The sequence below is a fragment of the Lithobates pipiens genome, unplaced genomic scaffold (assembly GCF_037356315.1).
Source record: "Lithobates pipiens isolate NorthernLeopardFrog02 unplaced genomic scaffold, aLitPip1_a1.2 Scaffold_18, whole genome shotgun sequence".
NCBI classification, from domain to species: Eukaryota; Metazoa; Chordata; class Amphibia; order Anura; family Ranidae; genus Lithobates; species Lithobates pipiens.
In genome coordinates this window covers 477,066,682-477,094,528 of record NW_027507758.1, presented here as the reverse complement: position 1 = coordinate 477,094,528, position 27,847 = coordinate 477,066,682, and the positions used below count along the sequence as shown (strand labels likewise).

Below are 27,847 nucleotides of genomic sequence, written 5' to 3'. Positions count from 1 at the left end.
TGATCATTTTATTTGTGATATTATTAATGCATGTATCACCTTTTTGTATTTCAGCCTTCTTTTCCATGGAGGGGCCAGGAGTTCGGGCTGCAGCTGCCACATGTCAGAAAACCTTGACCACTTGCATTCAGGGATGCCAGAACCATTTCCTAGGGTTGAAGCCCTGTAAGGTTATGGGACACTGGAGGAAGGGGATAATGAATCGCCCTGTTTAGTAAGAACTTGGAGAGTTCTGTTCAGAGGAGTATTAGGGCCTGAGGATGAAGTATAAAGATGTATACCCGATCGAATAGGTTTCGGCTCGGTGCATGGCCTTCATTTTGCCCTTTTAGCAAAACTAGACATAGCAATATGGGTAGTCTACTCCTGCTAGGGACTTTAATCTCCTGAAGAAGGCTCTCAGGCGTAAGTAAGGACATAGATTGGGCGTGCCTTAAACCCAGGGTTCAAGCTTCTGTTAATCTATTTCCCTTAAGTAGGCTTCCCTTTAGTCTCTTGCTGACATAAAGATAAAAAGGAAGCAGTTTTATTTCCCTCAACAGGATAGTGTTAAGACAGGCCCTCTTATTGATTAATGTAGTGTCCTTGTCTTACACAGGTCTCTTATTTATCTTTTTAGTGGTTCTAAGTAGCACCTACAGGCATAATAGGCCATGGTTGTTAGATGTGTGAGATAGGCAACATTGCTAACCTACAAGTTTAACATGTTTTCTGATTCAATTTTTAAGAGCCCATTTCACCTAGATACTGCATCTGAAGCGGAAAAGGCAGGAACATCTGTGGAGCAGACCTGCAGATCAGCCGCATGATCCAGCTAACATGCCTTCATCAAGCATATGAGCGTATGGAGTGGAGGTAAAGCTCACTGCAGAGCCAAGGTTCGCCAAGAGGGTTTTGCAGTGGCCCCACCCTAAGGTAGGCCTGAGGTACTTGTTTATCCTCTCAGGTGTGCCGTCCTGGAAGATGACTTGAGAAAAGTACCAGTTACTTACCGGTAACTGTCTTTCTGGGAAATCTTCCAGGACGGCAGGCCTACTTCCCGCCCGTTGGAGGAGGGAAAATTCTAGAACACTAGAAGGTGAGTACCTATGAGGAATGATTTCCCTTGTGAACCTGGTTCAGGAGTTACTTCTCTACAAACTGAGGATCAAGGGGAAGGGTGGGGACTTAAAACAGCTGTCGATTGATTGTGTTTCCTGTAGGGAGGAGCCTCTCATCTCAGGTGTGCCGTCCTGGAAGATTTCCCAGAAAGACAGTTACCGGTAAGTAACTGGTACTTTTTACATTTTAAATAGAGTAAGGGGGGTTATAACCCTGTTTTTTTTTTTTTTGCTATATGTGTCCTATTGGGGAGACCTGCCTTCACCATTCCATAGCAAAAACAGGAAGATAGAGGAAGACCCTCCAAAGTGAAAGAATCCCTGGTTGTCACTTGGTACTAAAGTCCCCATTGGAAGATTTCCCCTCTATTACTGTTCTTAGGTAGACCCAACATTTTGAGATTTTCTTCTACGGTAAACAAAACAAATAATAAGGGGGAATATCTGTAATGGAGGCACAGAGAGCAACAAAAACCTAACTGGATTTCTAAACCCTCTCCATTCTATCCATAACTAAAAAAAAAAGTTTTGCCTTTAGTTATACTTTAAGGCTAGAGACAATGTTCTGTGTACACACGATAGGACCTTCTGGCAGAAAAAGTCAGACGGAATCATTTCATTGTATATTCTGATTGTGTGTGGGCTTCAGCGGACTGTTTATCGAAAATTCTGACGGACCTAGAAATAGAACATGTTTTAAATCTTTCTGACGGAATCAATTTCTATTGGGAAAACCGTTCGTCTGTATGCTATTCCAACAGACCAAAAACTACACAAGGGCAGCTATTGGCTACTGGCTATTGAACTTCCTGTTTCAAGTCCCGTCATACGGGTTGTACGTCACCGCGTTCGAAACGATCGGACTTTGGTGTGGACTTTGGTGTGATCGTGTGTAGGCAAGTCTGTTTCAGTGGAACTCTGTTGGAATTCCATCAGAAAAACCGTCAGAGTTTATTCGGTCGTGTGCATGTGGCATAAGTCCTTTCATTCACAGCAAGAAAGAGATTTCTAAGAAAAGGAAAACAAATTGGTGTCAATTAGTCAGGCTGAGGTGCTCTTTTGATTGTTATGAAAATAAATTTTTTATGATTACTGTTTTTCATGATTAAAGTTTCACTTTAGTACATCGCATTCGAAATATTTCTTATATCCATGTTCCGTTTGTGCTAAGTATATCACATCCACTTGAGGTCATCTTACACATTTTGGCATTTGTCACTGCTCTGTGGCTTCCTTGTGCAGTCCTCTAGCACATTAACCTTTCTTTGATGTAACTTTATCAGTCTAAGAAAGATGCTTACTGTAGATTGTTGACTATGTGGCGTGTGATTTTTTTTCCTAGGCTGTGAAAGAGCTATTGGCAAATGGTGCAGATCCCAACCTGCCTCTGAGCAGAGGAGTGGGCAGTGCTCTGTGTGCAGCTGTGAATACTGCATATGAAAAACACAGGACTCTGGCTGCAAGAATTGCTCTGGTACGACAAGAATTTTACTTTGCAAAATTATTTCATGACTTTTTGTTATAAAATATCCACTCTAACTTAAAACAGAAAGGATAGTAATGGCGTTTCCATCTGACAAATTTCAGCTAACAACCCTCAATTTTTTCTTTTTATGATCACCATTTTTTATGCATTTAGCATAACTCAACATCATTTACTTATGAGTATTATTATAGTCTAAATACATGAAATGCTGTATAGGTATAGACTGTTAGCATCATTACTAACCCCATCCACAATTCAGTAGTTTTTCACATATACATTTTTTTCCATGTTCCTCCATTTACCTTGATTTGTCAGCCTTCCAGTTTCCTTGTTTCTGAATGTCTAGCGCATGTCTTGATTTATAGTTTTCATTAAAGAATATTCCCAAGGTCAGTTAATGTAATTGAGCTAGTCAGTAATTAGTTCACTAGTGCTGAGACAGGAATGTATTTAATACATTCTGTGTGAGACAATTAAAAGGTACTATGCATATGCTCAATCACTGGAATTATATCGCATCTGTAGGAGATCTTAATCATAAATTGACTGGTAAATGCTGACATACTAAATAAAAAGGAAAATGATCTCCTTTTCTGAAAATGGCATACTTGCAGACATGATAACAAACATTTTCTGACCTTGTAGCTGTATAATATACTTCCTCGTTGGTTAGATCTTTTAAAATATTATTATTATAATATATTAGAATTGCCTATGAATGTAAATGATTCCACAGCACCAGTAACATAAGGCCCCTTTCACACTGTCGGACCGTTCAGGTCCGCCTGTCAGTTTTGAGGGCTGACCTGAACGGGCACTCGATGCTAGTCTATGGAGCGACGGATGTCAGTGGTGACATGTGTGCTGACATCCGACCCGGCCCGATCTGCCAAAAGCAGACAGATGGCCCTACGTCCGGATCCGTCACTGGCGGATCGGATCGGGTGAGATCTGATGAAAACGGACATGCTGTCCGTTTTCATCCGATCTCTCCATAGAATCCAGCGGCACTCGACAAGCCCCTCCCCACTCAGTGAGCAGAGAGGGACCTGTCAACTGTCGGCTCAGCGGACATCAACGGAGAGATCTCCCGCTGAGCTGGCGGACTCTGTGCAAGTGGATCCACCCCATCTGACACACTAAACCGCAGTCTTCGATCAGCAAACAAAAACCTCCTCCTCGTGCCCAAAGCCTGGTATAAATCCAAGGGGGATCGGAGATTCGCTGTCCAAGGTCCTCGGCTATGGAATGCTCTACAAATCAACATCCGCCTGGAAGAAAATCACCTGTCTTTTAGGAAAAAACTCAAGACCTTCCTCTTTTAGCAGAAAGCTCGCCACAGCACCTAGAGGCCATTCAGTTCGCATTGTGCGCTATACAAGTATTTCATTCATTCATTCATCTGAATGAGGCCTAAGGCAAAGGAAAGTATGCAAACAAGTCAGTGGATCACTTATCAGTGTGTGCATAACAGTGCCAACATATTTATCAAATATAAACCCAAACAAAAGACATTTGCTCTCTAGAGCTTCACATATAGGTAATTTACCATGATTCATCAAACTGCATGCTAAAATGTGCTTAATGCCGCGTACACACGTAGCCGTCTGTCCGACGTACTTAGTCTGGCGGACTTCCCGCCAGACTGTACGTCGGACTTTCCGAACGGGCTACTTGCCCACACACGGCACTTTTTCAGCGGACTAATACGGCGTACTAAGTCCGCCGTACTATCCGCCCTACTTTTGAAATGAATGGACTCGCCCACACACGCGGAGGAAAGTCCGCTCATTTCGAGCGTGTCTCCAGGTAGGCGGGGCCCGCGAAGGAGACGTCGCTGGCCCCGCCGCCTCGTATGGACTTAAAGGGGAACCCCAACGCCGAAAAAAAATCGGCGTGGGGGTCCCCCCAGGTCCACATCAGACCCTTGTCTGAGCACGCTACCCGGCCGGCCAGGAAAGGGGGGACGAGCGAGCGGCCCCCCCTCCTGAGCCGTACCAGGCTGTGTGCCCTCAACATGGGGGGTGCCTTGGGGAAGGGGGGGCCACACGGCCCCCCCACCCCAAAGAACCTTGTCCCCATGTTGATGAGGACAAGGGCCTCTTCCCGACAACTCTGGCCGTTGGTTGTCGGGGTCTGCGGGCGGGGGGCTTATCGGAATCCGGGAGCCTCCTTTAATAAGGGGGCCCCGGATACCAGCCCCCCACCCTATGTGAATGAGTATGGGGTACAATGTACCCCTACCCATTCACCTGTAAAATAAAGTACAAAAAAAACACAACACACAAGATAAAATAGTTTATTGCACAGCTCCGGGGGTCTTCCGTCTTCGGGGGTCTTCTCGCCGGACTCCTCCGCTATCTTCTTGTAGCTCTTTTACTAGCGGAGGAGCCCGGCTTTCTTCCTCGCCGCCGGCCTCTTCTTCCGACTTCGGGGGTCTTGTCCCCCTCTTTGGTTCTTCTGCCGGGCCACCGCGCCTTCTTCTAGCTCTTTTGCAGGCGGTGGCCCGCCGCCTTCCGTTCTTCTCTTCTTCTCCTTCAGATGTTGCCTCGCCGAGCTAGAAGAAGGCGCGGTAGCCCGGCAGAAGAACCGAAGAGGGGGACAAGACCCCCGAGGTCGGAAGAAGAGGCCGGCGGCGAGGAAGAAAGCCGGGCTCCTCCACTAGTAAAAGAGCTACAAGAAGATAGCGGAGGAGTCCGGCGAGAAGACCCCCGAAGACGGAAGACCCCCGGAGCTGTGCAATAAACTATTTTATCTTGTGTGTTGTGTTTGTACATTGTACCCCATACTCATTCACATAGGGTGGGGGGCCGGTATCCGGAGCCCCTTATTAAAGGGGGCTCCCGGATTCCGATAAGCCCCCCGTCCGCAGACCCCGACAACCAACGGCCAGGGTTGTCGGGAAGAGGCCCTTGTCCTCATCAACATGGGGACAAGGTGCTTTGGGGTGGGGGGGCCGCGCGGCCCCCCCTTCCCCAAGGCACCCCCCATGTTGAGGGCATGTGGCCTGGTACGGCTCAGGAGGGAAGGGCGCTCGCTCGTCCCCCCTTTCCTGGCCGGCCGGGTAGCGTGCTCGGACAAGGGTCTGATGTGGACCTGGGGGGACCCCCACGCCGATTTTTTTTTCGGCGTTGGGGTTCCCCTTTAAGTCCATACCAGGCGGCGGGGCCAGCGACGTCTCCTTCACGGGCCCCGCCTACCTGGAGACCCGTTCAAAATGAGCGGACTTTTCTCCGGGCGGGAAAAGTCCGCTCATTTCAAAAGTACGGCGGACTGGCATACACACGGCCGGATTGTCCGCCGAAGTGCGAGTCCGGCGGGAAGATTGGAGTGTAAAACTACTTTCTAAGTCCGCCGTACTTTCGGGTCAAAAAAGTATGCCGGAGGCTCCACACGGGGGGATTGTTTGGCAGACTTCAGTTTTCCGGACTTTTCCACCTGCTTGTTTGATCGTGTGTACGCGGCATAAGTCATGCTAAAGTAGTTTCTCAGTCAATAGTATTGTTGCCTATTACTTGAAGGTGGAGTATAACCCAATGATCTCAAAATGATCTCTTCTGTGTCCCGTATCCAAAAAAAGATCTTACAGGTAACTCAAAAATCCAGTTTTCTTACAACCTGGGAACCCCCAGAAATGTATTGCAGTCCCACATCTGGGGTATCAGCCTGCAGGGTTTTCAGCTTGGGTCTAGATAGGTAATCTGACAAATTTTTCACATAGGCTTCTCAAAGACACACCTAGATTATCACAGCATGTTTGTATACCAAAGGGAATCTAAAGTCTAATTACATGCAAATCATTAGCAAATTTCCAATTATTCAGCTAAATAAAGGGCCTGTCTGCGTGTCCTTCTCTGCTGAGTCAAAAAGGTTCCCTATCTTTTCCACATAGACAAGAGCCACTTTCCACACCATAATGTTGCCCACTTCTCTCATTACCTTGCTTTACAATTCCATGCTTTGTTGGTTAGAGATAAAGGCCCTAATCATTTTCTTGAAGTACATGTGAACCCTTACATTGTAAAACAACCTATTCAGTTTAAAATAGAAATGAAATGCAAAACATTTGTAAATGTGCGTGTGTATAGAATTTCACAAAAAATAATAATGTTTTAAGTGATTACATAATCAGCAGTACACTGATCTTCCCAGTGACTGGCTGTGCTGTGCGGGGGGGGGGGGGGGGTGTCAGCACAAGTCTTGGCCATTGGAGGACAGGCAGGCTGTTCTCCCAGCACAGCCAGAAAACTGAATAGGCTAGGAAGGATGTGCAAAGAAAGCAGGGGGACTACTGGCAGGTACAACAATTATTTTTACACAAAGTAAACAATACAAAGAAAATAGGATACCTTTTAACACAAGTACATGGTAGAACATGCACATATCAGGAATATGTACTGTTGGAGTACCATATTCTTTAAGTGATCCAACATGAAGGGCTTCCTCTGCTTTTCCTTTATGACACTTAGTTGTCCTTCATAGGTGGACAGACTTATAAAATCTGGAGCCAATATATTAATGCCGATCCTTATAGGAGAAGGAAAGAGGACTGCACTCGGTACAGCTACAGACTATGCCTACTACAAATACTTCCAGGTAGAGTATATCTGAATTTCTAAGGTGGTGATCATACTGCAGGATGAGAAAACATCAATTGTGTACAAGCAGTAAAGTAGGTATAGTCTTATGATAGTATTTATGCCTGAATATAAACTTCTTGTGATTGAGTAGTATATATTCTACAAGATCGGTTGTATATTACAGGATAAGAAGATAGCACACACACCATACCATGCCTTGTCCCCAGAGGAAAGGGACATTTTTAATGCGCGAAAACAACTCTTGGAGCACTTGGGAGAACTTACTCGAGAGGCTGTTAAAACAAAAGAAAAAAAGGAGTGGGCAAATGATCGTATAATCCGTAAGTACATAACTGTGTGCAAATCAATTCTTCAATTATTTTGCTTTCAAAGACAGTCCCAGATTCTGAAGATTTCTTACTAAAAATACTAGTCCTGGTATTCTTTCTAAAAGATAGTGGATAGAATGGACTCCAGGATAACAGGTCCACTTCAGTTTTTGGCCAATTTGCAGTATAATGCAACTGATACACACATCCTTGAAATTGCCCTAAGCTCTACAAGTAGTTGAATAGATGTTGATGTCTTATCTACACCGTCTCCAGTAGAGCATGACCTTGATTTCCACTGGCTGAATCCCTTTGATTCTGGCAAACTGTCTATGAAATTGTGTGGAATTGGCAATGGGGTGTTATGCCTAGTACACACGGGCTGAATGTCAAGAGACATTGGCTGGTACAATAAAACCTCTCCGACATTCCGCCTGTGCGTATGTCAGCTGCTTGGCTTCTGGCGGACACAGGGGCGGATCCAGGAAGTGGGGCCCCCCCCTCCACAAGAAAATATTACAGACTCTGAGTTTCACATTCAGAATCAGCAGCAGCGGCGCTGGGACCCTCTTGTTGCACCGCCGCTGGCGTGGCCTCTACTGCCCGCCACACTGGTTACTATCGCCTGCCGCCTCGCCGTCCATGACATCACGTTCAAGGTGGAGAGCGAGGCCCCAGCATTCAGGGTGGAGGAAGATTTTACTTTTTCCTCTTCTGTGCCTAGTGAATGTTGGCTCCACCCACCTCCTCCCTCCATCTTCTCCAGCGGAGCGTGGGGGAAGGGAACTGTGCCAGTGAGCCTGCCAGGATTAGAGCTGAGCATGTCTGAAGAGCTTCCTGTCAACCTGCTCACTGCACCTGCCTGAGTGATGTGAGGGCGAGGCGGATCACGGATGAAATAAAACATATGTATTATTAGCATATTTTTTGCATATTCTCATTGTTTTGAAATTTAAAGAAGGTTAGGACTTTATGATACGTTAAATACAATTCTGTAAGCAACACCTTATTTTCTGGCAGTGCCCCTCCCATGACTAAACTCTGGATCTGCCCCTGGTCGGAGGAGCATGCTGGAAAGCCAATGGCTCAGAGCATCGGTCATCCGACAGCAATTAAGGCAAAATGTCCCAAATTGTGATGGCAAGAAAAACATGGTAAAAGTTCTGAGACTTCCCCCTTCTATCAAAACTAACCAACACAGTTGTGTACTGTTGGGTATGTGTTAAAATATAACGAAAGGAAAAGCTTTTTGTTTAATTTTGAGTAGAGTGGAGAGGGATTTGAGCGCTTGTCAGTTTTTATTGCTGTCCATGCCCCCTTTAACCACTTAAGACCGGACCAATTTGCAGCCAAAGGACCACGCCCCTTTTGTGATTCGGCACTGCGTCGCTTTAGCTGACAATTGCGCAGTCACGCGACGTGGCTCCCAAACAAAATTGGCGTCCTTTTTTTCCCACAAATAGAGCTTTCTTTTTGTGGTATTTGATCACCTCTGCGTGTTTTATTTTTTGCACTATAAACAAAAATAGAGCGACAATTTTGAAAAAAATGCAATATTTTTTACTTTTTGCTATAATAAATATCCCCCAAAAATATATATATAAAAAAAAAATTTCCTCAGTTTAGGCCGATACGTATTCTTCTACATATTTTTGGTAAAAAAAAATCTCAATTAGCGATTGATTGTTTTGCGCAAAAGATATAGCGTTTACAAAATAGGGGATAGTTTTATAGCATTTTTATTAATATTTTTTTTTTTACTAGTAATGGTGGCGATCAGCGATTTTTATTGTGAATGTGACATTATGACGGACACATCGGATATTTTTGACACATTTTTTGGCACCATTGTCATTTATACAGCAATCCATGCTATTTAAATGCACTGATTCCTGTGTAAATGACACTGGCAGTGAAGGAGTTAACCACTAGGGGTCAGTGTAGGGGTTATGTATGGCGTTGTGTGTTTTTTTTTTATTGTAGGAGGGGCATGGCCTGGCATGTGACGTCCCGCGGCCACGGTCACGGAGCTCAGGACCGGAACGCTCCCTACCCACGGCTGGGCACTTAAAGAGCAAGGTAAAGGTACGTGCTTGTGCCCAGCCGTGCCATTCTGCTGACGTACATCGGCGTGAGGCGGTCCTTAAGTGGTTAAGGAGATTCACACTCTCCATTTGTCACTGAAAATAAAATCCCAAATTTTGGGTTCTCAGAAAACTAATAGAGGGGAAATCTTCCAATGGGGACACTAATTCTGCTGACCCCAATGGACTTCCGTAATTTGCATGGATTTCCTCTCGCTTCCTGTTTGGCTATGGGACAAGATGTGAAGATAAATCTCTGCAATGGGACACAAATGGCAAAAAAAAAAAAAGACGGGTTATAACCCTCCCTTACTCTAAAATAAAATAAAAAGTTTTGCCTATAGTTCTATTTTACATGTGACAGAACTGTGTTATGGATATATGTAGTGGTCAGCCTGCATTGACGGTGTACTCATTTGCAATGGTTGTGTTGATATAATGTGCAGTGAACAGGTCTTGTTGGAGGTGATATTGGTATTGTGTTTATTGATGACATTTATTGCAGGTAGCTCTTCTACACACAGAGATCCAGAGAGAAAAGTGACCACACATGAAGCATTAGGAGAAGAGCACATGTATGGACCCAAGTGAGTAATCTGTTTTTCTGTTATTTTTCTTGGGTACACCATTACTTCTGAGGTTTTGACACTTTTTATATATTTTTTTTCAGAAAAACATTTTTCAAACACTGTTATCAGTGTGGCCGTTCTGTTGGAGTCAAGCTGACCCCATGTTTGCGCTGTTACTCAGTATACACATGCAGCAAACAATGCAAGCACAAATCATGGACTGAACGTCATAAAGATGAATGTCTCCAGCTTTCAGGTAAACAGGCAACGTTGATGTGCTAAAAAAACAAAAAAAAAACAATATAAACTTTGCTTTATTTCTAGGCATATGTCCCATTTTAGGACAAAAGTGCAGATGTGACCCATTTCACTCCCCGATTCTCTACTCCTAAATACTGAAATCCGACAGTAGGGGGTGCTTCAAGTTCCTGGTTGTATTGATGTTAATTTAGTTCAGCGGACCCCTTGGCTGTTTGCTACTGTAAATGAATGAGAGTTTTTTGGGTGGAGGGATGTTTAAGTATCTCTAGTTTCCCATTGTTAATAAGCATATTAGAAGCAGTGGATCAATGGGGATACTATTAACCACTTCAGCCCCGGAAGAGTTTAACCCCTTCCTGACCAGAACACTTTTTGCGATTTGGCACTGCATCGCTTTAACTGACAATTGCGCGGTCGTGCGACGTGGCTCCCAAACAAAAATGATGTCCTTTTTTCCCCACAAATAGAGCTTTCTTTTGGTGGTATTTGATTACCGCTGCGCTTTTTATTTTTTTGTGCTATAAACAAAAAAATAGCAACAGTTTTGAAAAAAAAAAAACGCATTATTTTTTACTTTTTGTTATAATAAATATCCCCCAAAAATATATAAAAAGTAATTTTTTCCCCTCAGTTTAGGCGGATACGTATTCTTCTACATATTTTTGGTAAAAAAAAATAAAAATCGCAACAAGCGCTTATTGATTGATTTGCACAAAAGTTGTAGTGTCTACAAAATAGGGGATACTTTTATGGCATTTTTATTGATACATTTTTTTTTTTACTAGTAATGGCGGAGATCAGCGATTTTTATCGTGACTGCGACATTGTGGCGGACACATCAGACAATTTTGACATATTTTTGGGACCATTGGCATCAATACGGTGATCAATGCTACAAAATTGCATTGATTACTGTAAAAATGGCACTGGTAGTGAAGGGGTTAACCACTAGGTGGCGCTGTAGGGATTACGTGTGTCCTAGGGAGTGATTCTAACTGTGGGGGGGAGGGGCTGTGTGTATGACATGTCACTTATCACCACTCCCGATTACAGTGTCACTAGGCAGAACGGGGAGATGCTTGTTTACAGTAGCATCTCCCCGACCTTCCTCACTGTGAGATGATCGCGGGTATGCCTGTGGACATCGAGTCCACGGGACCCGGGATCACAATCACGGAGCTCCCGGTGGGCACGCGCACGTGCCCCCACCGGCACGTGAGTGCCCGCAAGCCTCCTCTTAAAGGGCAATGTACAGGTATGTTAATCTGCCTGTACGTGCCCTTCTGCCTCAGTATATCTGTGTGAGGGCGGTCGGGAAGCGGTTAAAAAAATTATTGGATTTACATATACTTTAAAGTGGAATTCAGGTTATACACCTAACTAGCCTTAAAACTGTCCCCTCTGCCCTCCTAACACCTTTGCTAACTAACCTGTGTGAGGAAGGTGTATATACTTATATATATTAAGGCCACTCTGTTCCAGTCACATGATTGATCTCCTCATTGGCCAGTAGGCAGAGGAAAGATCTCTCCAACAATTGCTAGTAAAGCCTGGAGCTGTGACTTCACCCATAGGCTTCGATTGCCAATCCATTTTTCCAGTACGCTCTTCCCCCTGCAGCCACCACTGGCTGACACGGGGGGTCATGTAACCAGACTGGAGCAGCCTAAAGATAGTCAAGTATATAAATCTTTCTTACACAGGTTAGTTAGCATAGGTGTTAGAAGTGGGGAGAAGGTTTTAAGGCTAGTTAGATGTATAGCCAGAATTTCACATTAAACTGTAAATTTCTTTCTCTTTCAAGTATTTTATTGGGATTTCACATGTGTGAAGAGCCAAAGCAGATTCATAACAGTGGTAGCAGGACAATGAACAGAAGGAGGTGTGGGGTCCCCCATAGGTTACAAAACAAGGCGAACAATAACATGGCAAATCAAATAGGTTGTTATTATTTTTTGTATATATTTTATTATATCTTTTCATGTGACAACACTGAAGAAATGACACTTTGCTACAATGTAAAGTAGTGAGTGTACAGCTTGTATAACAGTGTACATTTGCTGTCCATCAAAATAATTCAACACAGCCATTAATGTCTAAACCGCTGGCAACAAAAGTGAGTACACCCCTAAGTGAAAATGTCCAAATTGTCAATATTTTGTGTGGCCACCATTATTTTCCAGAACTGCCTCTGGTGAACTTGGGTACCAGAGCTTCACAGGTTGCCACTGGAGTCCTCTTCCACTCCTCCATGACGGAGCTGGTGGGTGTTAGAGACCTTGCACTCCTCCATCTTCCATTTGAGGATGCCCCACAGATGCTCAATAGGGTTTAGGTCTGGAGACATGCTTGGCCAGTCCATCGCCTTTACCCTCAGATTTTTTAGTAAGGCAGCGGAGGTGTGTTTGGGGTCGTTATCATGTTGGAATACTGCCCTGCAGCCCAGTCTCTGAAGGGAGGGGATCATGCTCTGCTTCAGTATTTCACAGTACATGTTGGCATTTATGGTTCCCTCAGTGAACTGTAGCTCCCCAATGCTGGCAGCACTCATGCAGCCCCAGACTATGACACTCCCATCATCATGCTTGACTGTAGGCAAGACACACTTGTCTTTGTACTCCTCATCTGATTGCCGCCACACATGCCTGACACCATCTGAACCAAATAAGTTTATCTTGGTCTCATCAGACCACAGGACATGGTTTCAGTAATCCATGTCCTTAGTCTGCTTGTCTTCAGAAAACTGTTTGCAGGCTTTCTTGTGCATCATCTTTAGAAGAGGTTTCCTTCTGGGAAGAGAGCCATGCAGACCAATTTGATGCAGTGTGCGGCGTTCAGTCTGAGCACTGACAGGCTGAACCCCCACCCCTCCAACCTCTACAGCAATGCTGGCAGCACTCGTACATCTATTTCCTAAGGACAACCTCTGAATATAACACTGAGCACGTGCACTCATATTCTTTAGTCGACCTTGGCGAGGTCTGTTCTGAGTGGAACCCAGCCTGTTAAACCACTGTATGGTCTTGGCCACCATGCTGCAGCTCAGTTTCAGGGTCTTGGCAATCTTCTTATAGCCTAGGCCAGTGATGGTGAACCTTGGCACCCCAGATGTTTTGGAACTACATTTCCCATGATGCTCATGTACTCTGCAGTGTAGTTGAGCATCATGGGAAATGTAGTTTCAAAACATCTGGGGTGCCAAGGTTCGCCATCACTGGCCTAGGCCATTTTTATGTAGAGCAACAATTATTTTTTTTCAGATCCTCAGAGGGTTCTTTGCCATGAGGTTCCATGTTGAACTTTCAGTGACCAGTATGAGAGAGTGAGAGCGATAATACAAAATTTAACACACCTGATCCCCATTCACACCTGAGATCTTGTAACACTAACGATTCACATGGCATTGGGGAGGGAAAATGTCCAAATTGGGCCTAATTAGCCATTTTCACTTAGGAGTGTACTCACTTTTGTTTCCAACGGTTTTAGACATTAGTGGCTTTGCGTATAGCTATTTTGAGGGGACAGCAAGTTTACACTGTTATACAAGCTGTACACTCACTAATTTACATTGTAGCAAAGTGTCATTTCTTCAGTGTTGTCACATGAAAAGATATAATAAAATATTTACAAAAATGTAAGGGATGTACTCACTTTTGTGAGATACTGTATAGGAGTGCTCCAATGGGAGCTTAATGACCATTATTGTCGTTAAGGAAATAAACAAGAAGTCAAGTAACAACAGTGTAATATGTTCATGTTTCCATGAATAAAGTATACTGTAAAGTATCTAGACAAAGTCAAGTTGATGTAAACTGTAAATTCCGTTGGGTTCAGGGATTGATTTGAATAGTTCTATGTAGTCTGTAAACATACCTCCCAACTTTTTGAGATGGGAACATCGGACACCTTTTAGCAAAAGTATGTAGGCCTAGGACACACCCCCTGTCACACCCCCTTAAAGGAGAATTAAACAAAAAAAATATTTATATACAACTATATATATCAGATCAAAAAGAGGGACAAATGAGGAGGAAAGAGGGATGGGGGACTTTGTTCCAAATCAGGCACAGTCCCTCAAAATCAGTTGTGAGCTATGTGTAAAGTACTGATTATAAACTCATTGATGATATAGAAAGGAGTCAAAATAGTCAATTTTGGAAGAGGAGTTGATTGCAGTTTTCTTGCATATTCTTTTATGAAAAATCTTAAAGATATATATTTTATTGTGCTGAAACCAATGATGATGTTCCTGTTAAAAGCATGTTACATTCCATATAAAAACACCACTGTAAGCCTAAGTTCACACATATGTGATTCAGAAACCAGCGTGATTCCAGTGCTGGATGCCACATCACATCTCTCCCACAGGCAGTTCACACTGCCCTCTGCAAACCACTGCGGGTGTCAATACAATGTTAATGACACCGGGGACGTGCAGTCAGGGCAGTTCGTGTTTTGTTTTGTTTTTTTTCTTTAAACTCAAATTTAACTTTACATGCACATTAAAAAAAAGGCTAATAGCTGTGATATAAACAAATTTACAATATCATACATTATTGACAACCCAAGTGAATAGCACCTTGACATATCTTAGCACCATTTTTTATTTTTTTTTCCCATTGATCCATAAGCCATGGAAATAAACTATCAACTATTCCTCCATATATACAACCCCTTTCTGTTGCGTCCAGCCCCTTAACCCAATCTTCAAGTATCGGGGGCCTCACTGACTGCCAATTTTGGACTATTATCTTCCTGGCTTGAAATGGACACCTTAAAGCGGAGGTTCACACAGAAATTGAACCTCTGCTTTTCTGAACCCTCCCCCGCCTCTGGTATCACATTTGGCACCTTTCAGGGGGGAGGGGGGTGCAGATACCTGTGTAAGACAGGTATTTGCACCCACTTTCAGGTATAGACTCCCATGGGAGTCTATGCCTCTTCCTGTCCCACCGTGCTCTCTGCTGGAACACACACGGGTCCCAGAGACAGCGGGGACCATTCAGATTGCGCTGCACGACATGCTCATGCGCAGTAGGGAACCGGGAAGTGAAGCCGCAAGGCTTCAATCCCTGATTCCCTGATTCCCTTACTGAAGATGGTGGCGGCAGCATCCGAGGACCGAGGGACAGTTCGGCCTCAGGTGCCGACATCGCTGGACCCTGGGACAGGTAAGTGTCCGTATTTTAAAAGTCAGCAGCTGCAGTATTTGTAGCTGCTGACTTAAAAAAAAAAAACGTTTGTGCTATAACATAATGTGCTATAACATAACAATGTATTATTTATCTATCTACTGTAAAATGACTGGTTTGACGTTATAACTTCAAACTTCAGTAATTTGTCCGTTAAGCCACCTGCTTGAGTATACTTTATGAAAATAGGCGACGCTTTAATTTTTTTTTTTTTACAGATTACATGTTTAGAGTTACAGAGGAGGTCTAGTGCTAGAATTATTGTTCTCACTATAACGATCGTGGCGTATGTAACCTGTGTGTATCTGGCTCTGATACTAGCCAGTGCCTCACCAGCTACTGACCTTACCGCACATCCCTGAATGACACCCCCAGATCGGTTTACAGATCGTAGTGCGGACTGTCAACTTGCACAGGAATCAGATCGCATGGGTGAGAACACCCATGCAATTCGATTCCAGTGCAGGGAAAAAGGTCCCTGCACTATTTTCCTCTCAATCCAGTGCGAGTTCAGCCATACAACTGTATGACTAAACTCGCATTGCACAGACATCACATACGATTGGCAACGCAGTGCGGGTGCGAATCACATACGATGTCTGTGTTCGCACAAGGAACCCGGGCTCAAGCTGAATATTGGTATAAAATGTAAAGCTGCTGAAATCTTAAAATACCACAAACTAACACTTTCACCTACATTCCTTAAAATGGCAGGGCACCTTATAATGTAGTTCAGTAGCTGACATCCTGGAAAATGGAGTTTGTTCCTTCCCCTGCACTATATCATGCTAATTGACAGCACAGCTTACACTTAGGGAAGCACTGAAAGCCTGCATAGCATCACGGGAGCTGATTTGTTTTATTGCTTCAGTATAGAAGCAGTGGTTGCCCACTGGTAAAATATAAACTTTGGCTCATGGATTTCTATTTTTAGAGGCTTCACCAGTAAGGGTTTTAAAATGGTAATGAGAGGATTAGATACCATCATTACAGCCAGCAGCTTTGCTCTTCAAAGTAAGCCAGTAATTAAATGAACCCAAATTCCCATACTCTGTGCTAGGCGCCCTCCAATACCTTACCTGATTATTGCTGCCCTGATCCCCACCGCTAGGAAATAAGGACAATAGCCAGTAATGTTGGTACCATGCAGCAGCATTGGGCCTGGCAATTGACTTCTTGAGGTCCTGAGCACTGCATTATGAAACAGAAGGGGGATTACCACATATTCTTTAATATTGGAAAGCATCAAATCAGGATGGTGGGCCGGAGATATGGCATATGGGTGGGAAACTGACAAGATGAGCCGTATTCCTACAATAGAAAATTAACTCTTATTTCTCTCCTTTTTTTTTATTTTTTTTTTAGGAAAGCTCAGCAGTAAGATGACTCCAGCCAGGGGTGATTGGATCAGTCCTACAAAGAGCCCGCACGCTGACAGGGAATCCTCGAGTCATGGTCCAAGGCCTCATACTGGTGGGCACAGTGTAGCTGCCACCACTGAGAATTATAGCTTTAACTAACAGAAATGAAGTGAACAATATTGTAACAGCATTGGCTTACTTTCTTGTGTAGAGATTTCTCTTCATTAAACCCAAATACCATGTTCAATTTAAATCCATAAGAAATACTCTGGGTGTATCAAAACAAAAGACACGCTTGGTTTTCTTTAGCAGCCACATCCTAAGTAGAAAAGCCTGCCCCTGCCAGTGTGATGTAGCGATTCAACATGCCCCCTGCCACGTCGAAGCTAGAACCATGTGCTTTGGTGATTGTAGAGCTATAGGTCAGACACAACGGGGGGCATGTCAGACCTCTGCAGAGAGACCACTGCTTCCACATGGAGAGAAAGAGTCCCTATTTACAGCATGCCGGCAGGTGACCGGCTTTTCTACTGTGTGGCTATTTTCTAAACTGTAAGTCTATGCACACCTCTTCTTTTGATACACTTGCAATTTATTTAAACTGAAAGTTCAAGTGGGCTTTAAAGTAAACCTGCTGTGAGAGATATAGGGGCTCCCATTGATCATTTTCTGCTGAAAAATGTAGTTACCTGGTTGTTATACTGACCTCTGGCATCAATACTTTCTGAATCACTGCTCAGAATAAAGTAATGCGATTAGGATAAAAATGATTGACTATCGAGGATTACTACGACAGCCAGGCAAACAGAATTATTAGAAGAGGCCTGAATATTGCTTTCATGTCAGGTTTACTAATACATTTTTCTTTTCTTTTTTTCCCTAATTTTTTTTTAATCAGTAATGTTATTCATAAAATAGCTGAGATCCTGATCTTATTTTGTGCATGTACAGTATATCTGCAGGTCTGCTATGCACTAAAGCTTATGTCCTGATTTCTAGCTTCTCTGTGCAGCCTTGTCTCTTTGGAAAGCTGCTCTGGGTGATTTCTCTGCTCACTTTTTCCATATATTAAAAATGTAAATAATTCAGTGAATTCCACCAATTAATAAATATTTTTTTCTGTTTTTATTGTCAATGATCTTGCCAAACTGGCATAATCCTTTAAAGTGGACCTTCAGTCATTTTTTCATCTTTCCATCTATTAAATCTTCTGCCCTTGTTTTTAACTTTGGATAGTAAAACATTTTTTACTTTTCTGCCAGTAAATATCTTATACAGCCCACTTCTTGTCTGGTAAAAAAGCCTAGGCTTATGACATCATGCACAGCCCGCTCTCGCTCTTGTGAAAGTTTGCCAGGAAGAGAGGGGGGATGAGTCATAAGAGGGCTAATGAGAGCTGGAGGTGTGCCTCTTTGTAAATCCAGGAAGTGAACAGGCAGCAGCTTCAGCTGCCCACAGTTAAAATGGATGCAGACTTAGTAGAGGGAGATTTCTGCAACATATTTGGCAAAGTACAGAATCACAGTATATATAAAATAATATGCAAAGTGGTTGGAGGAAAGCTTCAGAACGGCAAAGATGTTTTTATTACAAACTATGTGAGCAGATGCAGTTCCTCTCTAATTCCTCCAGGCAGTAGATTTTATTTTAGAATTGGCCGTTTTATTACACAAATGTTCCTGCTTTTCAGTTCATTTTGACCTCATGAATATGTCAGTGTTAATAAAGAAAACCATTACAATCATGATTTGCATGTTTTCATACATACGTTAATTGTTTCAACCTCTTTTACAAAACCATGGCATATATAATGCAACATTTTATGTGCATTTGTTACTGAAACACTCTTATGCTGTGCACACACGGCCCGATTTTCAGACGGAAAATGTTCGGTGGGAGCTTGTTGTCGGAAATTACGACCGTGTGTAGACTTCATCGGACATTTTCCATCGGAATTTCTGAGACACAAAATTTGAGATCTGGATCTCAAATTTTCCAACAACAAAATCCATTGTCGGACATTCCGATCGTGTGTACACAATTCCAATGCACAAAGTTCCACGCATGCTCGGAATCAAGTAGAAGAGTGACTGACTATTGAAATAAAATTGTCTCGGCTCGTTGTACGTGTGTACGTCACTGCGTTCTTGACGTTCACAATTTCACAACATTCACGTTCACAACATTGTGTGACTGTGTGTATGCAAGACAAGTTTGAGCCAACATCCATCGGAAAATATGCCACGGATTTTGTTGTCGGAATGTGCGATCCTGTGTACGTGGCATAAGCGTTCATGCGGAAAATTCTGAGCGTTCATGCACATGGGGCTTACAAAGGAATTTTAGATGCCTGACGTTGTTTCACTTCACAATTATGTGCCACTTTGTGTTGGTCTATCACACAAAGTCCCAATAAAATGCATTTACATTTTTGGTTGTAACATGACAAAATGTTGAAAATTTCACAGGATATGAATACTTTTTCAAGGCACTGTATATATATTATAACTGAGCAGAACCAGAATGTCAAGGTTTGCAGCACTTTTATTACCCAAATTATGGTATAAACTGCTCTTTGTTCCATGATGTAAGGATGCCTAACCATTTACATGTGCTTCTCCTAATTATGTCATTTTGTAGAGGAACCCTTGCCTTTCCCATTTTTTTCTTCTGATCTACCATCTATGCTTAAACCTTTGGGAGGCTTAAAGAATACATTCACCTTTTTATTTTCTTCCAAATTCCAGCTCCCGTATTTACCAATATACCATTACTGTATCTCGGTTGCAGAAAAAGGAAAACTTTCTTTGATTTTTAGAACAAGACCTTACCTAAGCCCTTGTTTTATTTCTTTAGAAAGCTTCATCACTTTCTGGTATGTAGACTTGGGATAGAGAAACCAGTAAGACACAGGAAGGAGTTTACCAGCTGACCTCATTAGTGCACACTCCCTTCATCCATCAACTATGTTGGCATGACATTCCCAGCATCCCTCCAGACATGCATTTGCCTGGCTTGTCAACGTAGACTGCCACAGTTGCTATGTTTGCATGGTATACTGCCTGGAACCATGTGTGTGGTTGGACACCCCGATGTAGTGCAAGAGAATGCCTGATTGGATACAGTATGAATGGATTGATAGGTGTATGGGTCCTTCTATTGCATGGGTCTTCAAACTATAGCCCTCCAGTTGTTCAGGAACTACAATTCCCATCATGCCTAGTCATGTCAGAGTTTTACAATGCCTCATGGGATGTGTAGTTTTGCAACTGGAGGGCCATAGTTTGAGGAGACCTGTTCTATTGCATAGTTCTCACAGGAGTTCTAATACCTCTTCTCTATCCAAAACAAAAAAAAATGTACCTTTTAGTTATACTTTAATACCCTCAAGATAGTCTCACAGCAGTTTAAACTACTTGTAAAATACATAAGGAGCCAATGTTTGCATTTCGCAGCAGGGCCTTGTGGCTTCCATAGCACTAGAAGTTTATAGAGATGGAGATGTTGGGGGGGGGAGGTAAAGTTAGTTACATCCATGGCTTCTGGTACTGTAATTTAGTGGTCTCCTATACCTAAATACAGGTGTACCAGAGGACAGCAGAGCCAGCCAAGTCAGAGATAACCCATTCTACCATATACCAGTTTCCCAGTGATCAGGTATTCTCAAATAACTATAACCTGATCTCTTCTGTGCAAAGAGCCATGCTCCTGTGTCTTGCAGTTTGTGCACACCATTGCTTCCTGGGGAGGGAGAGAGCATGAGCATACACAGCAGAAATAGAGCTATTGATCCCTCTGAGACGTTTGTTTGTTTCTACACTTGAAATGCTGAGTAGCAGAATTAAGCAGTAAAGCTTATTTTCCAGATCACCAGCCAGGTGTGACAAGCTCATTCGTTATAATTCGCCAATGATCTTCTGAAGAAAACATTCCGTTCAGATGAGGCTGATCGTTTTTGCACCCTGAGCCTTCAGGACACCTACAAGAATACGGTGGTAAATGCAAAATACAATCACACGCCTTTGCACCAATCGCTTTCCCATTTAATGGGTTACCTGTGGTAGCCCCTGCAATAAACAAGCCCTTCACATTTTATCAAATCTTATCTGCATATGTTCCATAAACTGAGTGTATACATTAGGTTACATTTACAACATTGTGTTCTTGAAGCAAAAGCTATTTATAGGCCATCACAAATCCAAACAAAAGGATTATGCCTTTACTAAAGTGTCATTAAACCCATATCATCAAAAACTGTTGATACATACTATATTACATTGGGCAATATTTACTAAATCTGGTGCAGCTGTGCACGATAGCCAATCAGCTTCTAACTTCAGCTTGTTCAGTCAAGCTTTGGAAATACAACCTGGAAGCTAATTGGTTTCTATGTAGAGTTGCACCAGATTTTGCACGCTACATTTTTAGTAAATAAGCCCCATTGAGGTTCATTTTCTAAAACTGGAAAGTGCAAAATCCAGTGCAGCTGTGCATAGAAACCAATCAGCTTCCATTTATTTTTATTTTTTTTCTGTCAAAGCTTAAGGCCCCTTTCACACGGGACGGATCAGTAATGATCCGCCCTGTGATGATCCGCTTGCTCAGCGGGGATCGCTCCGTTGTCCCTGCTGAGCCGGCGGATAACAGGGCGGTCCCGGCACATTGTGCCGGGACCGCCCTGTCAGCTCTCCGCTCTCCTCTATGGGGGATCGGATGAGCACGGACCGTCTGTCCATGTTCATCCGATCCGCTCTGCAGATGGATTGAAAAATAGGATTTTCCTCCGTCTACAGAATCAGACAATTGCGGAGGCGGATGATATCGGGTGTCTGATGTTCATCCGCAGACACCCGCTATCCCATAGGAATGCATGTATGTCCGTATTTCATCCGCAAACGGATGGATGAAATACGGACATACTGTCCGCATGTGTGAAAGGGGCCTAACTGAACATGCTGAAGTTAGAAGCTGATTGGCTACCATGCACAGCTGCACCAGATTTTGCACTTTCCAGTTTTAGTAAATCAACCCCTTGTGTTCATACTCACTCATTCAAGCAGAGCATTTGTTTTCTGTAGACTGCAGAAATCCTGCTGTGTCCCTGCTGCTGGGATGATGACAATTTGATTTATAATATAATAAGTTGATTTACTAAAGAGAAGCTCTGCATAGAAACCAATTAGCGTTCAGTTTTTTTTTCTTTTGTCAAGGCTTAACTGAACAAGTTGAAGTTAGAAGCTGATTGGCTACCATGCTCAGCTGCACCAGAATTTGCACTCCAGTTTTAGTAAATCGTCCCCTGAATGTTTAGTATCACTTTAAGGTGTGGTGGGCAAAGTTGCAATTAGAAATGCTGCTTTATAGCACTAACACAGGCTAACATTATGCAGACATTTATTTCAGCTGACATGAGGCTGTATGAGGATTGCTAGCTCTGATTAGAGAAAAAAAAATAGTAAAACATGGGTTTTAACAGCAAGGCTTGGGAACCAGTAAGCATGGCAAGGGGACCAAAGGGAAATACAAACTGGTCTACTAAAATAATATAACATATAGCAAATGTCAATCAGGCAGTGGGGGACTAACACATGATCCCCAACCCTTTACAAACACACCCGTTTACACCAATACTGTACAATGACCTAACTGGATGCAAGCTACCATAATCACCATTTAAAGGCGTAATCCATCATATATAAATCACCAGTAAACCTACATAAAGCCAAGATATACACATTTATTACTTCTTCTTTTCGTGTGAGCTGCTACAGTTCCACATTGAGTGTTACACATCCCTCCAGTCCAATCATAGGAAAAGCATAGGTAACTGACTCGCTGCACTGTGTGTAATAGATACTATGTTGTCTAGAATGCAGATAAGCAGGACATGATCAGATACATTTCTAGCAACAAGTCCAACATTTTGTAGAACATTATTTGTTTTATCCAGCACTAAGGAGACCATTTAAAACGGAAAGATGATCATGTTATCCACACCTCTCAGTGTTTACAAGTCATTCCTAAAGTGTTAGCTCTGCAGTATCTATACGAGTGCGGTAACCTGTGTAGTCAATGGAGCGCCAAATGATATGAAAAGCGGTCTAATTTTTCTCCTTCACTGATGTGCGTTGATGAGGCTGCACTGATGGGCACTGAAAGCCTGCACTTGATAGACTAAAAAAACAAAAGAAATAAAGTGCAGCACTTGGCCACTAAATGTGAATGTGGCCTAACAAATATAAATATAAAACAAAAAAACTGTGAAGTCAAATACACAACTATTATGAAAAAATCTTAATCTGCACTTGATAGACTACCACTGATAGGCAGCATTGATGGGGCTGCACTGATCTTCAGGACATTGATGATCAGTGGCCTGATTATCGGTGTAAATGTGCCCTGTTAGAATTGCCGGTTACCAGCTCTCCTCTCCTCACGCTGCAACAACACATGAGGAAATGACTGCTGATAAACGGCAAGTTTGTTTACATGTGATCAGCTGTGATTGGATACAGCTGATCACATGTTAAAGGGCTGCTGTGATTGGCCCCTACCCTCGGCGAATCCCTGTTGCGACAGTGGGCTGGGGATCGTCTCCCTTTGCCTGTTGTCACAATTTTGAAAAAACACAGCCGTGCGTTGCTCCACCCACATTATTTTACAGAGTTCTGTTAATGGAAGAACTACAACTGTTGTCAGCCATTGTGGCTGACGGCTTTAGTTCTCAGTGAACTACCAGGGCGTGGATGAGAGCTCTTGGTAGTTTATTGATCCTTCCTGTCTTTTAGTAACTGCCTGTCCGTACGAGGTCAGCAGGAGCCTCAGATTTTAGATCACGGATGCAATGCTTTGCAGGCTTCTTATAAAAAATAAATAAATGCACATTTTTTTTACCTGCAAAAAGATGTGCATTTATTTATTTTTATTAAAAGGTGAACTTATCCTTTAATGGAACAAGCTGAAGTTAGAAGCCGATTGGTCACTAAGCACAGCTGCACCAGACTCTCTAGAACACCCCTAAGTGTTAATTGGGAAAGTAAAAATGTAGGCAATACCTTTTGCTGGCTAGCTGAATCTATTTTGGGGATTCAAGATTTTGACTCATTTTGTCAGGCATTATTTCATACAAATAACCAAGAAATCATACTTCTATATACGCATGTACAGTGAAACAATTGTTTTATCCAAACCGTAGAACCTATGCCTCATAAACTATTTGCGGTGCAGAGTGGGAAACTGCGATCATAAAATGATGCGTGAAACTGCTGCAAAAACAAGTTGACAAATTATATATTGTTGCTAGCACCATAGTTTATAAGGAATCCTGCATCACCTACTAAAGTGCTTATTCTATGTGCCCCAAATGTACGTCGTACACATTGCGATATTTCTGCAAAATGTTAAAAATAGGGATTTCATTGTTCTGCAGCACATGTCACATTCCACAAGTACATGCCTTATGAACCACTGTTAATCTGTCGCATTAATGAAGTACGGCTTGCAGTTTTGTTTTTTTGGCCCCCTATGTTTTGTCTGGGGTCCCACTAGAAGTGTGGGTACAATAGTTGGCCAGCAAATTCCAGTAGAATGTGTCAAAACTTCTGCCTGCAAGCTGCTTTTCCCAAAGAAAGGTCAATGACAAACGTGAAGACAGGTATACTAGCTATTTGTAAAGCATAAAAATGCCTGTTTATTAAGATTATATTACATTTTTATTTCGATAGTTTGACTCAGTGATATGTTTGGTTAAATTAGAAACAAATCACAAAATAAATTTATGTCAACAAGCAAATTTACACGTTGGTCCTAGACCAGAGAAATCCCTACATTTCTCCAGATCTGTTAATACAAAACTTTCCAAATGAACCCAGTTTAGCAACAGAATGCAGCAAATATTGGCAACCCCCATGTCACCAAATAGCAAAAAGTGTGCATATTGTTAGCTGCTTATGTCTTGTACCCAGAAAAGTCAATTTTACTAATGTACTTCAAGCAGAACTATGGGCAAAATGAAGCAGTCTCCCCTGTTTTTCTACGTGTTGGTTCAGTCAATTTTTGTTCCACTTCCTGACATGGGTTGACAACACTGTTTGCACTGCAGTAAAATTACACAGCAGTGTTGTCACCTTATGGACGGGATGGTCTTAAGCCCCATACACACTATCAGTTTTTCTTTCAGATTTACCAAAACCGTATAATATGAGGTCAAACCTTAGGAGTTTCAATTTGTATGCAATCAGGCAGGCCTTTGCACTACGTTTTTTTGGTAATCCTGAAGGAAAAACTCAGCAGAAAAACTGATAGTGTGTATGGGGCGTTAGTACGTGTTGTTTTCAATGGACTTAAAGTAAAAGACAAATAAAAGAAATTCTAGATAAAACTTTTTAAGCAGTTACAGCAACAGTTGCCATGTAAAATCGAGCACTGTGACATCATCTAAGTCCTTCCTGCTACATGTTTCATCACAGGGCACATGGCTTCCTCAGGGGGATTCTACTTTTGGAAAAAAGGTTTAAACCATAAGAATAAAAGCTGACTGTTGTAAACACCCCTGCCAGTGTAATATGATTTCCCCCAACACTGTAACTGCCACTGGACAACTTGGCCTGTTACAGAAAGTAGAAAAATATTGGATCTTCTGGCAAGTTCGACAGGGAATTAATCTATGTTTGGGCTCCTTCAGACAGCCACTGCAGGGCAGTAAAAAATGGATGGCTGAGCTGCCCTGTACAGCCAGGCAGAGCTGTACACATGCCATGACACACTCACCCATTGAGTTCATTGGGGCTGCGCTGCGACCACATGCAATGCATGCAATAGCAGCATTACAGGGTTAAATCAGGCGGAGAGGAAACCATATAACGCCTCCTCACTGCCAAATGCCCTCTTAAGAGGGACCCACACAAGGATCGCTCTTCAGGGGGACTCAGAAAAACCAAAAACTGCTGTGATAATGCTATTGACAAAGTATATGTATTTTTTATTTTATTTTTATTTTTTGCCCATAGTTCTACTTGAACCATAAAATGAATAAAGGTTTGTACAGTCACTCTATGAATTAGTTAATATTGTAAGTAAAGCTGTGTGATTTCTCAGTAGTAGTAGCAAAATAAGTTTTACATTGCCTCCCCTGAGTTGCCCTTGTCAATCTCTTCTCAGTCCTGTCTCTAAGAATGATACAAACTAACACAGCAGATGAAGGAGGGGAGGGTTCTGCAGATAATTAGCTGCAGCGGAGAGAGAGTAAGTCTGCAAATAATTTTCTGTAGCGAAGGGAGGGGAAGAGTCTGTAGTTTATTGGCTACAGTAGAGGGAGGGGAAAAGTCTGCAGATCATTGGTTGCAGCAGGAGGAGAGGAGAAGTCAGCAAATCATTGGCTACAGCAGAGGGAGAGGAGAACTCTGCAGATCATTGGCTGCAGTGGAGGAAATAAGGAAGTCTGTAAACTGTTGGCTGCAGCAGAGGGAGGGCATGAGTCTGAAGAGGATTGGCTGCAGCAGAGCAAGGTGATAAGCCTACAGATTGTTGGCTGTAGCATCGGAAGGGGAGGAGTCTGAAGATCATTGGCTACATTAGGGGGAAAAATGAGTCTGCAGATTACTGGCTACAGCAGAGAGAGGGGAGAAATGAGCAGATCATTGGCTGCAGCAGAGGGAGGAGAGGAGTCTGACGATTATTAGCTACAGCAGAGAGTGAGGAGAAGTGTGCAAATCATTGGCTGCAGCAGGAGGGAAGAAGTCTACAGATCATTGGCTGCAGTGGAGGGAGGGGAGGAGTCTTCAGGTCACTCTCTGCAGTATAGGGAATGGAGAAGTTTGCAAATCACTGGCTGCAGCAGAGGGAGGGGAGGAGTCTTCAGGTCACTCGTTGTAGTGGAGGGAGGGGTTGAGTCTGAAGATGATTGGCTGCAGCGTAGGGAGGGGGGGGAGCAGTCAGCAGATCATTGGCTGAGGCCTATTAAGCACTAGTCAATTGCAAGTGAGAAGCAGGGCAGAGCTCTCTTCCCAAGGAACCAGCTCTCAGTCTGTGTTTACAGTTTTGTGATGCAGATGACTTCAATACTGAATAAGTAAGCAAGCACTCTTTTCCGTTTCCTCAAAGTTCCTATGTACAGTCTATTAACCTCTTGTACTAGGACAACTGCTTAAATAGACTAAACAAAATCTGTGGTGACAAGATGCCTCTCCACAAAATCATGCCTGGTGACAGAAATAAAGAGAAACCTTCTTTATATAGAAACATAAAGAAAACTGCATACAATGCTTCTCTGAATCTGTCAGTTCTATAGGCAGCGAAATGTGTGTAGTTGCACTAATAAATATTTTACATTTTTCCACGTATTTTATTTTGTAATCTTAGAAAAGAGACACGGTATTAGTGAGGCTTTATGCCACTTATAACAATATTGTGCTATCAATCAAAGAATAAAAAAAACAGCCCAATAATGTTTATCTGCATCTGAAAATAAAATACACACAATTACAAAAAATGTACAGGTATGGAGACATTGTGAGCCTGTAGAAGAACACAGTGTTATAGAGGCCTAATCTCCAGCACTCGCTCCCTTTCCATTGTCATCTACATCCAAACTGAGAAGGTCGAGTTTATTTGGACAGGGTGAAGTAAACAGCATTCCCTTTTATACGAAAATTCACAGATGTTACCATCGGGCAGAAAATGCCACAAGCAAAGCCACGGCAAGCAGAAGGCGACTCCATGAGTGAAGGTAAGCACTGTTCCCTGTCCCTTCTGATGATTTGGAATTGTGAGTGATATGTGTCTGTGTGTGCACTACGGAAGCATCTCCTGATGTTTTGACGCAGACGCCGTCAGTGCAGCCGTCTCCACTTCCTGATCCGCTGATGTCATCACCTAAATACAACAG

The 27,847-nt window shown here is 42.8% G+C and overlaps 2 protein-coding genes across 4 annotated transcripts in view; one reads left to right on the top strand and one right to left on the bottom strand.

The window, feature by feature from the left end:
• ANKMY1 (ankyrin repeat and MYND domain containing 1) overlaps positions 1-18,709 on the top strand; it is a 59,464-nt gene extending 40,755 nt beyond the window's left edge. For all 3 annotated transcript variants that reach the window (XM_077488355.1, XM_077488354.1, XM_077488356.1), the window contains exons 13-18: positions 2,443-2,574; positions 7,069-7,182; positions 7,351-7,507; positions 10,085-10,166; positions 10,250-10,404; positions 16,967-18,709. In XM_077488355.1, coding sequence (XP_077344481.1) covers positions 2,443-2,574; positions 7,069-7,182; positions 7,351-7,507; positions 10,085-10,166; positions 10,250-10,404; positions 16,967-17,121 — 795 coding nt within the window. In that variant the 3' untranslated portion in view covers positions 17,122-18,709. The remainder of the gene's footprint in view (positions 1-2,442; positions 2,575-7,068; positions 7,183-7,350; positions 7,508-10,084; positions 10,167-10,249; positions 10,405-16,966) is intronic.
• Positions 18,710-24,626: 5,917 nt separating this feature from the next.
• Positions 24,627-27,847, bottom strand: part of GPC1 (glypican 1) — a 123,701-nt gene continuing 120,480 nt past the window's right edge. Inside the window, exon 9 of the mRNA XM_077488357.1 lies at positions 24,627-27,834. Coding sequence (XP_077344483.1) covers positions 27,623-27,834 — 212 coding nt within the window. The 3' untranslated portion in view covers positions 24,627-27,622. The remainder of the gene's footprint in view (positions 27,835-27,847) is intronic.